Source organism: Sus scrofa, chromosome 6 (genome assembly GCF_000003025.6).
Source record: "Sus scrofa isolate TJ Tabasco breed Duroc chromosome 6, Sscrofa11.1, whole genome shotgun sequence".
Taxonomy (NCBI): domain Eukaryota; kingdom Metazoa; phylum Chordata; class Mammalia; order Artiodactyla; family Suidae; genus Sus; species Sus scrofa.
The window spans coordinates 135,574,737-135,589,966 of record NC_010448.4 but is presented as its reverse complement, the minus strand read 5'-3'; the positions used below and the strand labels follow the sequence as shown (position 1 = coordinate 135,589,966).

Below are 15,230 nucleotides of genomic sequence, written 5' to 3'. Positions count from 1 at the left end.
TGTGATCCCCGGCCTCACTCAGTAGGTCAAGGATCTGGTGTTGCTATAGCTGTGGTGTAAGTCGGCAGCTGAAGCTCTGTTTTGATCCCTAGCCTGGGAACTTCCATATGCTGCACGTGTGGCTATAAAAAGGAAAAAAAAAAAAAGAAATAATAAGACAATATTAATATTAACAAACTTTATACCCTTCACTCAATATCTATCAAATAAATACAACATCCAAATTACACATTTTTAAATCATTTTTATTGAACTAATTTTAATAATGCTGTTTTAGCTGGTGGCAGCTGCCCCAAACCAAAACAAAGCCACTGTGAATGCTATTCAACATTCTCAAAGTAATCCAGTTTAGTTTTGTACTTGGAATATAGTTAAACTTTTGACATCACATAATCAAGCAAATAGCAGTGCATACTATATTATTCAAAAAGACTTTATGCAGGTTTCATTTAAAAAATCATTTGCAAGAGGCTTAGACTTCAGCTTTATCAACAATCTCATTGACAGTCTATACTTCATGCTCTCAAAACAAAGTGTCCTAAAACTAACTCTAAGTTTTTTACTGATATTAAGATTACTAATCAGGGTTATAGGAATTGAAATTTAATATTTTACAGTATAGGAGGCAATAAATTACTAATATCTGCTGACACAAATTCCACTCAAACTAAATACATCCTTGATACATTCAAAAAGACATCTTGTAAATATTAATATGCTAGTTTATATGCTGCAGTGCAAAAGAAGTTGACACCCTAACAGTTTCCTGAGCTTTAGGAAATTAACATTTTTCTGACTACAACTCTCAATTTAAAATAGGCTCTTTATATTATAAGAAGCCATGTCAAAACTATACAATTAAATCAAGTTTTTGAAGAACTGAAAAGATTGGTCAGAGTTATGATCATTTAGGATAATGAAAAAGTTTTCAAAGCAAAAGTATTTACAAAGCTACAAAGGATTCATGGGTTTATATGTAGTATAAATATCAAAGATAACCAACTCATTACCAAATGATCACAATTACCCCTTCTCTTTCAAAAATATTACACCAAAAGACTTTACGGAAAGTTATCTACCATTAAATATACCAACCTGTAGAATACTATACATTTGAACACATTCTTTCAAAATGCCCAGTAAGAAGGAATAAAAGATAAAATATTAAAAATCAAGAAAATAAACATGCTTTTAGGAATGTTTTTGCATGACTATATGTCAGAAGATGTGAGAATGATTTCTCATCAGACCTCTATACCCTCAAAATTACAAAGACCGAGTTTCTACTTCAATTTTTTCTTCTGCTTGTAGGACATCAGGATCAACATGAACAACAGGAGGCCGCAGGATGACTTCAGGCCCTCCACCATATATAGACTGTAGAAAATTCCACGTTTCTTCAGAAATCTGACCAGAATCTGCCCCTAAAATTAAATATATGTAGAAAGAATAGTATTTACAAACTTACATATTCATATTGGAAAAACCTTCACAATGTACCCCCAGCACAAATCTTGTACCAGTATAGTAACTGAGAACTTTGAGAACATGAATCTTCACACTACCAGCTCATACTGTCACAAGTTGCAACACTATGGTCTGCCTTAAAAAGTCAGAGATCCTTGGGAGTTCCTGTTATGGCTCAGTGGTTAACGAGCCCGACTAGTAACCATGAGGTAGACTAGTAACCATGAGGTGGCGGGTTCAATCCCTGGCCTCGCTCAGTGGGTTAAGGATCCAGCGATGCCATGAGCTGTGGTGTAGGTCGCAGACGCGGCTCAGATCCCACACTGCTGTGGCTCTGGCGTAGGCCAGTGGCTATAGCTCGGATTCAACCCCTAGCCTAGGAACCTCCTATATGCCATGGGAGCGGCCCTAAAAAAGACAAAAGACAAAAAAAAAAAAAAAAAAAAAGTTGGAGATCCTTTTCCCTTGCCCCTATAAACAGCCTTAAAACCTTTCTTCAGATAAAAATTAAACACTGACAATTTTTCCACTATCCTACTTCATATATGAATTACATCACTGAACTGGGTAAAAAAAGTGGCAGAGGAGGCTAGTCATGATATATTCTTGACAGTGACAAATCACTAACAAATAAAGGCTTAAGTATTAGTCAAACTTACCTTGCCTAAGTGTGACATTGCCACATTTGGTGATTGCAATTTTAGTGTTATCAATAGGACCTGGAGGATCTAAGTCAAAAGGAAAAACAAATAATCAAAATGTATACTTTTTAAAGAAATGCACCAAGAACTGTGCCTGAAATAACTGAAAGATGTAACTGTATAATCAGATTATTTTTAGTCAGAGTATTATCATTTTTGCCATGCCCACAGCATGCAGAAGTTCCTGGTCCAGGGATGGAAGCCGTGCCACAGCAGCAATATCAGATTCTTACCCACTAGGCCACCAGGAAAGTCCTTAGTTAGATTTTTATAGTCAGTTAACTGTATTCTTCTTTTATTGCTTTTTTATTTTTTAGGGCCCCACCTGCAGCATATAGAAGTTCCTGCTAGGAGTCGAATAAGAAGAGCTGCAGCTGATGGCCTACACCACAGCCACAGTAACACCAGATCCTTAACTCACTAAGCAAGGCCAGGCATCGAACCTGCATTCTCATGGATACTAGTCTTAACCTGCTGGGCTATGCAGGAATTCCCTTGAACATATTCTTCTGAGTTTCTTCCTTTTTGGGTCTTAGTTCTGCCAAAACAGAACCAGGAAAGAAGGTGAGAGAAGTCCTCTCACTCACCATCCAAAATGTAACAGAAATGATTTCTTGGAGTTCCCGTCGTGGCGCAGTGGTTAACGAATCCGACTAGGAACCATGAGGCTGCGGGTTCGGTCCCTGCCCTTGCTCAGTGGGTTAACGATCCGGCGTTGCCGTGAGCTGTGGTGTAGGTTGCAGACGCAGCTTGGATCCCGCGTTGCTGTGGCCCTGGTGTAGGCCGGCGGCTACAGCTCCGATTCAACCCCTAGCCTGGGAACCTCCATATGCCGCGGGAGCGGCCCAAGAAATAGCAACAACAACAACAAAAGACAAAAAGACACACACACACACACACACACACAAAAAAGAAATGATTTCTTAACTGTCCATTGGGGATTACAGGTTAAAAGGCACTTTTTATGCTAAATAAGAATAATTCCTTTGTAATTTAAAAAGAAATTATGCAACTCTTCAATTAGTTTAGAATGTCATTAAACTAAAAACAATAAAAAGCATTGTAAAATGAAATGTTAAAATGCATCTTTTTTTTTTTTTTTTGTCTTTTTGCCTTTTCTTGGGCCGCTCCCGTGGCATATGGAGGTTCCCAGGCTAGGGGTCTAATCAGAGCTGTAGCCACCGGCCTACGCCACAGCCACAGCAACGTGGGCTCCGAGCCGCGTCTGGGACCTACACCACAGCTCACGGCAACGCCGGATCGTTAACCCACTGAGCAAGGGCAGGGACCGAACCCGCAACCTCATGGTTCCTAGTGAGATTCCTTAACCACTGTGCCACGACGGGAACTCCCATCTTTTTTTTAATATAAGGAAAAAAGCTTTATTTGTCTTTCCTTTGAAAGTACAGTGAATGTTCATTATCAAAAACTGGGGGAAAAAAAGGCACAAGAAAGAAAAAAAATACTATCATCTCAGTACAGAAAGATAAGCAAATTGTTTTAATCATCTTTGTGGTCTTTCTGCCTTTGCATACAGTTGCCTTTTTTCTGTTTTAATATAAAGTGTTCAAACTACACATACTGCATTACAATCTTTTCATAAATCAAGAATAGGAGTTTCCATCATGGCTCAGAGGAAACGATCCTGACTAGCATTCATGAGGACACAAGTTCAATTCCTGGCCTTGCTCAGTGGGTTAAGGATCTGGCGTTGCCCTAAGAGTGGTATAGGTTGCAGATGTGGCTGGGATCTGACGTTGCTGTGACTTTGGCATAGGCCAGCTGCTACAGCTCTGATTCGACCCCTAGCCTGGGAACCTCCATATGCTACAGGTGCGGCCCCAAGAAGACAAAAAAAAAAAAAAGAACATCTTATTTTTAAATTAAACAGTTACACAAATTATTTTTAAAGCCCACATAGTATCCCATTTTAACAGATAAAATAATTTAGCCAATCTCATTAATTTTTTAAAAGCATGCTTCATTTTATTTTTTGCTGTACCCACAGCACAGGGAAGTTCCGGGACCAAGGATGGAATCTGCACCACAGCAGTGACAATGCCAGATCATGAACCTGCTGAGCCATCAGGGAACTCCTAACCAATCTTATTGTTGGGAGGATTTTTTAAAATTTTTTTCAATGTTAAGGTTGCAGATTAATTTTATTCAGTTATTTTATTCCTGCCATGGATATGCCGTAACTCATGAAAAAGTTAAAAAAAAATTAAAAATAGGGAGTTCCTTGGTGACTCAGCAGGTTTAGGATCTGGTATAGTCACTGCTATGGCTCAAGGTGCTGCTGTGGTACAGGTTGTATCCCTGTCTTGGGAACTTCCACATGCCACATTCATGGCCAAAAAAAAAGTAAATACATAAACAAATAAAAAATAAAAATAACCAAAACAGATAAACCAGAATGTACAATCCTTGAGGGCAGGAACCTTTTTCTCTCTTGCTCATTAGTATAATCGCAAGTGCACAGAGATATTCAAGAAACATTTGTCAAATAAACAAAAAATCTGCAAAAAAAAAATTCTTTTAAATACTTACCTCCATCTTTACCCTTCACAAAACTTTCCCATTCTCTAAACCACTGCATACTGATGCAATAAAAAGTAGCTGGCGAGTCCTCCTCTTGGAATGCTCTGTTGAGCTATAGGGGGGAAAATCAGTTATCTAAAGTCTAGAATTTGCTTTGTAGTAAAACAATACAACCATTCTATACTTCCGCATCTGGTAAGGCCAATTCCTCACAAAGAACACAACAGATGTACATTGATGCTAAGTTATGTTGATACTAGGATACAGGGTAACACCTATTAAACAATTCTAAGTTATAACTTAAAATTTAGTACACACAAAAGGGGCATAAAATATTAGATAAATGAAAACGGTCAGGGTAAAGTCTTCACAACAATAAATACTGCACACATTTATTAAAAATCTGATGTATAATTCTTATTTAAATATACTATACCCACTGTCTACATCTTACTTCTATTCACTTAAGATATTGGTGGCCATGTTGCTATTATAATGTTGCAATGAATAATCTTGTACATATCATTTCACAGATAATAGACATATATAGAATAAATTCTCAAAAGCAGTGGGACAGTCCTTTTTTTTTTTTTTATTCTTTTGGCTGTGCCCATGGTATGTGAAAATTCCTGGGCCAGAGATTGAACCTGTGCCATAGCAGCAACAACCCACTGGATCCTTAACCCGCTGTGCCGCAAAGGAACTCCAGTGGGATAGTCTTTGAGGATGTTCCATTCTCTCCTCTAGTCATAAGGCCCAAAGAATGGGTATGTGACTTAATCTAGGCTAACTACTAGAAATGGAAATCTTCAGAGGAGTAAACTAATGATTGGAATGGAGTAATTCCAATGTCAATTTGTTGGCTATACTGGAATACTCATGGTTCCTGAACTTGTGAAAGTTTGGTTATTCAATTTTTCTTTTCAATAAATTTCCTTTTTTGTTTAAATTAGTCAATCTGACTTCTACTACTTTCAACTAAAGGAACCAAATTGATTAAAAAATTGATATATGTATATATAGAGAGAAACAGTAATGGAGCCTGAGGAAAATGAAGAGTATGTGAAGGGAGTTTCCTTTGTGGCTCAGTGGTTAACAAACCCAACTAGGAACCATGAGGATATAGGTTCAATTCCTGGCCTCGCTCAGTGGGTTAAGGATCCAGCATTGCCATGAGCTGTGGTGTAGGTCGCAGACACGGCTAGCATCACACGTTGCTGTGGCTGTGACATAGGCCAGCAGCTACAGCTATGATTCAACCCCTAGACTGAGAACTTCCATATGCCTCAGGTGCAGTCCTAAAAAAAGCAAAAAAAAAAACAAAAAAAGAGTATCTGAAAATTATCTAATTGTAATACTGTGAAAAGAAAGTGAGACTCCTGAAACAATGCCATGATGGGTAATTAAAATGCCCACGGTACATACTACCTACAGACAAAGGCAACTAAGTTCCAATCATTTCTCTCCCATAATCAAATCTAATCCAAACTCTACTATTGTACCAAGATCCCTTGGTACAATAGTAGTTTGTTAACTTAACAAAGTTAACAAAGTTTAGAGTTTGTTAACAGCCCAGAATTACCTCCACGATCTGGCCCCAAGATTGGACATCATATTCTAATACTTTCCCCCTCATTTATTCACTTGTTATCCTAGAATCAAAGAGATATACTCCTGTCTCTCAAAACTGTTGCATGGCTATCCATCTTTTTACAGACACCTCTGAGCATCTCCCTCATCTCCTTCAACTCTTTGCTTAAATATCACCTTTTCAATGAGGCTTTTCTTTTTTTTTCTTTTCCAGGGCCACACCCGTGGCATATGGAGGGTCCCAGGCTAGGGGTCTAATCGGAGCTGTTGCTGCTGGCCTATGCCAGATCCTTAACCCACTGAGCCAGCCAGGGATTGAACCTGCAACTTCATGGTCCTAGTCGGATTCGTTAACCACTGAGCCACGAAGGGAACTCCTCAATGAGGCTTTTTCTTTTATGGCTGTGCCTGCAGCATGTGAAAATGCCTAGGCTGGGGATCGAACCATACCACAGCAATGACAATGCCGAATCTTTAACTGCTAGGCCACAAGGGAACTCGTGGGCCTTTTTTTAACTGAAACAGATTATTTTTCCATACAGGTTATCAGGAAATATTGAGTATAGTTCCCTGTACTATACAGCAGTTCCTTGTTGGTTATCTAATGGTTATCTATTTTATATATAGTAGTCTGTATATGTTAATCCCAAACTCCTAATTTATCCCTTCTCCCTCCTTTCCCCTTTGGTAACCATAAATTTGTTTTCTATGTCCGTGGGTATATATGTTTTGTATATAAGTTCATTTGTATCTTTTTTTTTGATTATACATATAAGCAGTATCGTATATTTGTCTTTCTCTGTCTGCTGATTTCACTTAGTATGAAACTCTCTAGGTCAATCCATGTTGCTGTAAACAGCATATTTCATTCTTTTTTATGGGTAACATTCCATTGTGGGAGTATGTACACACACACACACACACACACACACACACACACACACCACCTTTTCTTTATTCATTCATCTGTTGGACATTTTAGGTTGTTTTCATGTCTTAGCTACTGTAAGTAGTGCTGCAATGAACAGTGGGCACTGCAATGAACACTGGAGTGCATGTATCTTTTCAAATTACAGTTTCTCCTAAGAGTAGAATTGTAGGATCATATGGTGACTTTTTAAGGAAACTCCCTCCATACTGTTTTCCATAGTAGCTGTACCAACTTACATTCCCACCAACAGTGTAGGAGGGTTCCCTTTTTCTACACCCTCTCCAGCATTTCTTATTTGTAGACTTTTTTTGTTTCTTTTTGTTTGTTTTTATCTTTGTAGGGCTACACCCTTGGCATATGGAAGTTCCCAGGCTAGGGGTCAAATCGGAGCTGCAGTCGCCGGCCTACTCCACAGCCACAGCAATGCCAGATCTGAGCCACGTCTGCAACCTACACCACAGCTCATGGCAACACTGGATCCCCGACCCACTCAGAGAGGCCAGGGATTGAACCTGTATCCTCATGGATCCTAGATGGATTTGTTTCTGCTGCATCGCAGTGGGAACTCCTCTTATTTGTAGACTTTTTGATGATGGCCATTCTGACGGGTGTGAGGTGATACTGCATTGTGGTTTTGATTTGCATTTCTCTAATAATTAGTGATAATGAGCATCGTTTCACATGCCTGTTGGCCATCTGTATGTCTTCTTTGAGGAAACGTCTGTTCCGGTCTTCTGCGCTCAATGAGACCTATCTTGAATCACCGTTTGGTGTCCAACTACCCCCCCATTGCCCCCCAAGTCACTGTACTCCTGATCCCTCTTATCCTGTTAGATATTTTCTTTTCCAAAGAACTCATCCCTTTTTGATATATCATGTCTTCGTTAATGCCTTCTTTTACTGACCGAGGGGTCCAGTCACTGCTCGATCCAAGCACACCCCTTAGTGCTTGCTGCCTAGGTCGATGCAGGGGGCAGAGTGCTGAGGTCATTATTAGTACATGCCACTTCCAAGCTTAAAGGCTGTGTAGTCATTTCCTGTGGCATCTGGTTTGCTCCTCTAAATCATATCTGCTTTTGATGTTTCAGAAATGCCACTTAATTTCTAGTCTACCAAGGGTACTTATTTTTGTGCTCTATTAGTGTTATTTTTATATACTAACACATTGCTTTGTTTAAAAAAAAAAAGGCATCAGTGGAATAAGATGAAAACCATAGTATTATAAAATAACTTGCAGGAGTTCCCATCATGGCGCAGTGGTTAACAAACCCGACTAGGAACCGTGAGGTTGCGGGTTCGATCCCTGCCCTTGCTCAGTGGGTCAAGGTTCCGGCATTGCCGTGAGCTGTGGTGTAGGGTGCAGATGCAGCTCGGATCCTGAGTCGCTGTGGCTCTGGCGTAGGCTGGCAGCTACAGCTCCGATTCGACCCCTAGCCTGGGAACCTCCATATGCCTCGGGAGCAGCCCAAGAAATGGCAAAAAGACAATAAAATAAAATAAAATAAAACACCTCTGACACTCCAAAAAGTTTCCCCCATGCCAGTCTGCAATCAATCCCTTCCTCTCAGCTCAAGGACACCACTGATCTACTCTGTTTTTCATTTTTTAGACTTCATAAAAATGGAATGAGAAATTACACAGCCATTTTTATGCTTATCTTTCTCTTGGCATGTTCCTGAGATTCATCATATTGCTGCATGCATCAGTAGTTCAGTCTTTCTTGTTGCTTATTAGTATTCCATTGCATAGACATACACATCTTATTTATCCATTTGCCAGCTGATAGACATTTCAACTAGTTCCAGTTTGGGACAATTATAAGCAAAGTGCTATGAACATTTGCGTACAGGTTTTTACAAACATAAGTGTTTATTTTCTGGAATAAATACCAAGGGGTGAGATTGCGAGTCATGTGCTAAGTGTCTGCTTAAACTAGAAGAAACTGCCAAACTGGTTGTCATTTGACATGTAACATTTTATAGTCCCACCAACAGTATTCATATGAGAATTCTAGTTGCTCTATATTCTTGTCAGAACTTGATATTGTCCACTTCTTTATTTCAGCCATTCTAAGAAGTGTGTAATGGTATCTCACTGTGGCTTTAATTTGCATTTTACTAATGACTACTGATAGTGTCCCCCTGCATGGGCTTATCAGTCCTATCTTTAGAAAAATGTCGATTAAAATCTTTTACTTATTTTTTTTTTGTCTTTTTGCCATTTCTTGGGCCGCTCCCGCGGCATATGGAGGTTCCCAGGCTAGGGGTCTAATCAGAGCTGCAGCCACCGGCCCACGCCAGAGCCACAGCAATCGGATCCGAGCCACGTCTGCAACCTACACCACAGCTCACGGCAACGCCGGATCATCAACCCACTGAGCAAGGGCAGGGACCGAACCCGCAACCTCATGGTTCCTAGTCGGATTCGTTAACCACTGCGCCACGACAGGAAGTCCCTTTTACTTATTTTTTTTAATTCTTATTTTATTTTACTTCTTGTCTTTTTTGTCTTTATAGGGCTGCACCCGTTGCATATGCAGGTTCCCAGGCTGGGAGTCAAACTGGAGCTGTAGCTGCCAGCCTACACCACAGCCGCAGCAACGCCAGATCCCTGTCTCGTCTGTGACCTACACCACAGTTCATGGCAATGCTGGATCCTTAACCCACTGAGCAAGGCCAGAGATTGAACCTGCAACCTCATGGTTCCTAGTCGGATTGGTTTCCACTGTGCCATGACGGGAACTCCTCTTTTACTTTTTTTAAATCAAACTATTCATCTTCTTGAGTTGTATGAATTCTTTGTATAGTGTGGGTGTAAGTTGCTCAATGATACATGATTACAACTCACACTGAATTTGAGTCTACCTTTTTTTTTTTTTTTTGTCTTTTTGTCTTTTGAGGGCCACACCCACGGCATATGGAGGTTCCCAGGCTAGGGGTCAAATCGGAGCTGTTGTTGCCGGCCTACGCCAGAGCCACAGCAACGCCAGATCCGAGCTGCGTCTTCAATCTACACCGCTGCTCATGGCAACACCGGATCCTTAACCCATGGAGTGAGGCCAGGGATCGAACCCGCAACCTCAGGGTTCCTAGTCAGATTTGTTTCTGGTGCGCCACAACAGGAACTCCAGGAGTCAACCTTTCCAACTCATGATGTTTCTCTCAGTATCATCATTCATGGTCTTACTGAGTATTTCATCTGCTGAGATAATATCCCACATTACCTGTGATTATGGAACTAATTTTAAACAAAATAAATGAAGAAATGGGCTCACATCCATAGGATTCACTGCCTTTACCATGTGGAATCACCTTAAAGTTGCTAGCCTATTGAATACTGTTTTTGTGGCTGGATGGCAAAACTCTTGAGGGTTTGGTACTGTCCTATATGAGGTGGTACAGGCTCTAAACTGGAAACAACATAAGGTGCTGTTTTTTTTCAAAACCAGAAAACGTGAGGCTAGGTACCAGGTAAAGGAAGTAGGGGAGTTTAAGTTTATTACTTCCAACACTCACAAAAGCTTTGCTTCTCATTGTCACAATTTTGGCCTCTACTAGTTTGGAGGCTACTAGTTTCCACAGAGATACAAGAATGTTTTTACTGGACTGGAAGATGAGACACTCCTCTGGCCATTCTGGGTTCCTCATGACACTGAACCAAGAGGCAAAGGGGATAGGGGGAGTTGTGGGGCTACATAAAGTGTAAAATGACTACTACCCAACAGGAATAAGGAGGATTATGTCTGAAAACCAGATTATATCCACTGTTTTAGTTTCAGAGGGCTGTTACAACAAATTACCACAAACTTGGTGACTAAAACCAGAAATTTATTCTCTCAAAGTTCTCGAGGCCAGAAGTCCAAACCATGGTACAGGCAGGACCATGCTTCTTGTGGAGACTCTAGGGGAGATTCTGTTCCTTGTCTCTTCAACCTTCTGCTCCTTGACTATATACTCCAATCTCTGTCTTCATATAGCTTTCAACTATTCTCTCTGTGAATCTTTTCCCTCTTTATAAATTTTCATTTAGACTTAGGGTCTGTGCAGATAATCCAGGGTGATCTCATTTCAAGATCCTTCATTATATATGCAAAGGCTCCTTTCACAAATAAAGTCAATTCACAGAAATTCTTTTGGGGACACCACCATTCACCCTACTAAAAGCATCATTTAGCATTTCCACATTCAGAGAGTAAAAGCTAGTAAAGAAATCCAAAACAGGCAAAACCACAAAGAGCTCAGACTCTTTAGGAATGAAGGTTTGCATTACTTTCCCAAGTAAACACAACCAACCAGCTGAAGTGCTGGCTGAGAAAAGACGGAATATAGAATGGGTAGCTATCAGCTGTAGACACATATTTCTTCCTTGCCCCATGTACATATCTGTAAACGTGAACTAAATTTGTTAAAAATTACTAGTTTTATTTTTTTCTTTCATTCCTGTACTATTTCATAGAAGGTATGTTGTTAGTGGTTAATCTCATGGTCCATCCTTTAGATATAGAATATAAAAGGGAGATAGTGACTGAATTGACTGAACTAAGGATGAATGGCCACCATCCAGAAATGCATGTCATGACTGACGGGACTTAGGGCCTCCCAAGTTTAGGGAAAGGGTAGGTGCTGCATGTACTGGTACATAAGCTAGCTGCCTCACGTTGATGCCAGGCTCCTCTGCTTAGTCTTTTCGCAGTAAGTACTTTGTCAGGAATAAGTTGAAACTATGCTAAGAGTCCATTCCTCATCAATCTTTCACTTTATTTATATATAACACTATGGAAATAACATCTATTTTGTTTAAAGAGTTATTGTGTCATTATAATTTATTTTGAAGCTCAAATTGCCCTAAATTTGGCAAGTAACAGTCCCTTCAAATTGGCTTCTGTGTAATTTGACACTTTTTCATCATTCTTCAAAAACTTTAATTTTTGGCAAAGTAAGAAGTTTCAAGCTTGTCTTGTAATTCCCCTGCCCTGGTCCTTAAAGTAGCCATTTTTTCAACAACGGCTGGCTCCTTTTACTAGAGAAAGACGTTTAGAAGCTAGATTTGATGAGAGCTAGGTATGCCTAATCAATTTTAGTGGAGTTATTACTGCTCCCAGGCCCTTTCAGTAACAGAGTTAGGAAATTAATTTATGTACATCATTTGTTTCTATATATGTGTACACATACACACATTTACTTTTGTATGTATCACTGTGAGTTTACAAAGATACCTACAATTTCAATCCACTTTAGTTTTCTCTCCATATTTGTAACTTCTTTCTCTGACAATGAGGAACCTGGCTCTGATTATACTTATATTATTTGATCAATTTTGCATATGGAATCAATCCCTCAATTCTACCACTGTCACTAAGTGGTGCCCCCTCACCACCAAATCTCCAGCCAACATGGGTATTCATTCTCATCTTGCCTGGGCTCCAATACCTTTGACAACACCCTATACAGAGCTTTCTTTACTGGCCCTGAAGTCTGACTCTGGGCCACCTTCTTTTCTGGACCTGAAACCCCACCCTGGGCCAGTGCCCCCCCCTCCTACCTCTAGTATGGTAGCCTACTCTTCCTTCTAGATTTCTTGCAAGTCAGCCATTGTCTTCTTGGTCTTCACTGCCTAGTCCTTTTAGTAGTTATTTAAGTCTTTCATCGCCTGTATCCCTACTGTACTCAAAATACTCAGAATGGCTTTTGTTGATCAAACCCTAGTGGATATAGCCATTAGCCATTTATTTAAGCATTAAATGGAATGAATTATTTTTAGTATTCAACTAAAAGTTGCTAAAAATAATTCATTCCATTTATTTAAGCATTAAATGGAATGAATTATTTTTAGTATTCAACTAAAAGTTGCCTCCTTAGGAAGCAAATGGGGCTCAATCACAATAAATACATCCATACTTATACCATAATACCTTCTTATGTATGTGAAAATTTCTTCACTTTAGGCATGAACACACACACAAACCAACCAACCAACCAATCAACAAACCTAAATCTATGAAGAAAAAGTGTGCGTGAAGAGAAGCACATGTCCATAGCATGGAATGTACTGTGTTCATATATTATGTCTGCTCAATAACTTCTCCCCTTCTTTAATTAAAAGAATCTTGGAGTTCCTGCTGTGGCAATGGGATTGGTGGTGTCTTGGGAGCACTGGGATACAGGTTCAATCCCCAGCCTGGCACAGTGGGTTAAGGATCTGGCGTTGCACAGCTGTGGCTAAGGTTGCAACTTCTTTGGCTCGGATCTGATCCCTGGCCCCGGCAACTCCATACCCCAAGGGGCAGCCAAAAAAAAAAAAAAAAAAAAAAAAAAAAGAATCTCAATTTTCTCTTAGACTATAATGTTGGTATGAACATCAATGAACATGCTTCCTAGATGACCCAAACTCACTCTACTAGGATTCTCTACTAGGAATCTGAAAAATAGGAGTTCCCGTCGTGGCTCAGTGGTTAATGAATCTGACTAGGAACCATGAGGTTGCAAGAAAGTTGCGGGTTTGATCCCTGCCCTTGCTCAGTGGGTTAAGGATCCAGCATTGTCGTGAGCTGTGGTGTAGGTTGCAGATGCGGCTCGGATCCCACGTTGTTGTGGCTCTGGTGTAGGCCAGCGGCTACAGCTCCAATTAGACCCCTAGCCTGGGAACTTCCATATGCCACAGGAGCGGCCCTTGAAAAGGCAAAAAAAAAAGAATCTGAAAAATAGTTGGAGCTATATTACTGACAGCAGGACTTTGGAGAGACTTCTTGCTACCTAGATAAATGGATCTATATTAGTCTTTGGCCATAAAACATTCTGTTCTTCTTACTGATTCTGTGACCGACTTCCTGTTGCCTGCAATCAAGGAACGCCTCATAATATATTGACTTTGTGGAAACTAGGCAAAAATACAGAGAGTTCCTCAAGACAATATTACATTTTACGAAGGGGTAGAAGTAGAGAATGCAATCTGGGAAGATGCTTTTAGAAAAACCATTAACTTCAGGAAACCTATCATTTACCACTTTGATAAGCAGATTTCTTGCCAGTGGCAATACATAAAACAAAATTTATTGCTAATCCATAAAAGCAAAAACCCACAAAGGGAGAACTTAGCTCACTAGAACTATAGTGACCCTGACTGGGGGTCTCTCACTGCTATGCATCCAGAACACTTAAAATCTATTACAACTCTTTCATCCAATCATTTCATTAACATAATATAGTTCTTTATCTTATCAGTTCTTTATCTTTATCCTACATCATTTTTATAATTTAAAAAGCATCACTTTTTTTACCCGAATAAAAATTTCCAATTCAGTTTTTCTTCGTTTTTCAATTTTCTCTGCCTCAATTTGGCAAGTGTGACAAATGTACAGATGGTTGACAGCTGGTCCTCCTCCATACCTAAAGCATGAAGAATTTCATAATTATGAGCATTGTGAAGAAGGTGATGTCCTAGGAAATGTCTCTAAGTCTTAGTAAAATGTGAAAAACAAATTATCACAAGGACTTGATTTTATGTTTATCGGAGTCAATGACATTATCTGTTTATTGACTTGCTTGCTTTATCTATATGTCAGGTTTCCCTTATAGCTACATTTGTTGCAAAATATGTTTGAGGCAATAACAACATAAAGTAAAAGAACTGGCTTTCGGGAATTCCCGGTGCAGTTGTGGCTCGGCAGAGATGAACCCAAGTAGTATCCATGAAGATTCAAGTACAATCCCTAGCCTCACTCAGTGAGTTCAGGATCCGGTGTTGCCATGAGCTGTGGTGTAGGTCGAAGATGCAGCTCAGATCCTGCGTGGCTGTGGCTGTGGCTGTGACATAGGCCGGAAGCTGTATGACCCCCTAGCCCAGGAACTTCCATGTACCATGGGTGTGGCCCTAAAAAGACAAAAAATCAAAACAAAAACAACAAAAAAACACCAAACCTGCTATATAGGTTATCCCAAATGTTCTGAGGCAGCATCAAAACCAGGTCTTCAATATAACTAGCTTTTCGTGGAGGAACACCT

At 39.9% G+C, this 15,230-nt stretch overlaps 1 protein-coding gene across 3 annotated transcripts in view; it reads right to left on the bottom strand.

Moving 5' to 3' along the window:
• USP33 (ubiquitin specific peptidase 33) overlaps positions 225 to 15,230 on the bottom strand; it is a 65,371-nt gene continuing 50,365 nt past the window's right edge. For 2 of the 3 annotated variants that reach the window (XM_021096451.1, XM_021096452.1), the window contains exons 21-25: positions 15,147 to 15,228; positions 14,507 to 14,615; positions 4,719 to 4,821; positions 2,127 to 2,195; positions 225 to 1,424 (exon numbers count right to left, since the gene is read on the bottom strand). In XM_021096451.1, coding sequence (XP_020952110.1) covers positions 1,267 to 1,424; positions 2,127 to 2,195; positions 4,719 to 4,821; positions 14,507 to 14,615; positions 15,147 to 15,228 — 521 coding nt within the window. In that variant the 3' untranslated portion in view covers positions 225 to 1,266. Of the gene's footprint in view, positions 1,425 to 2,126; positions 2,196 to 4,718; positions 4,822 to 14,506; positions 15,229 to 15,230 lie in introns of all 3 variants that reach the window. The other variant, XR_002345137.1, reaches the window with a different exon arrangement.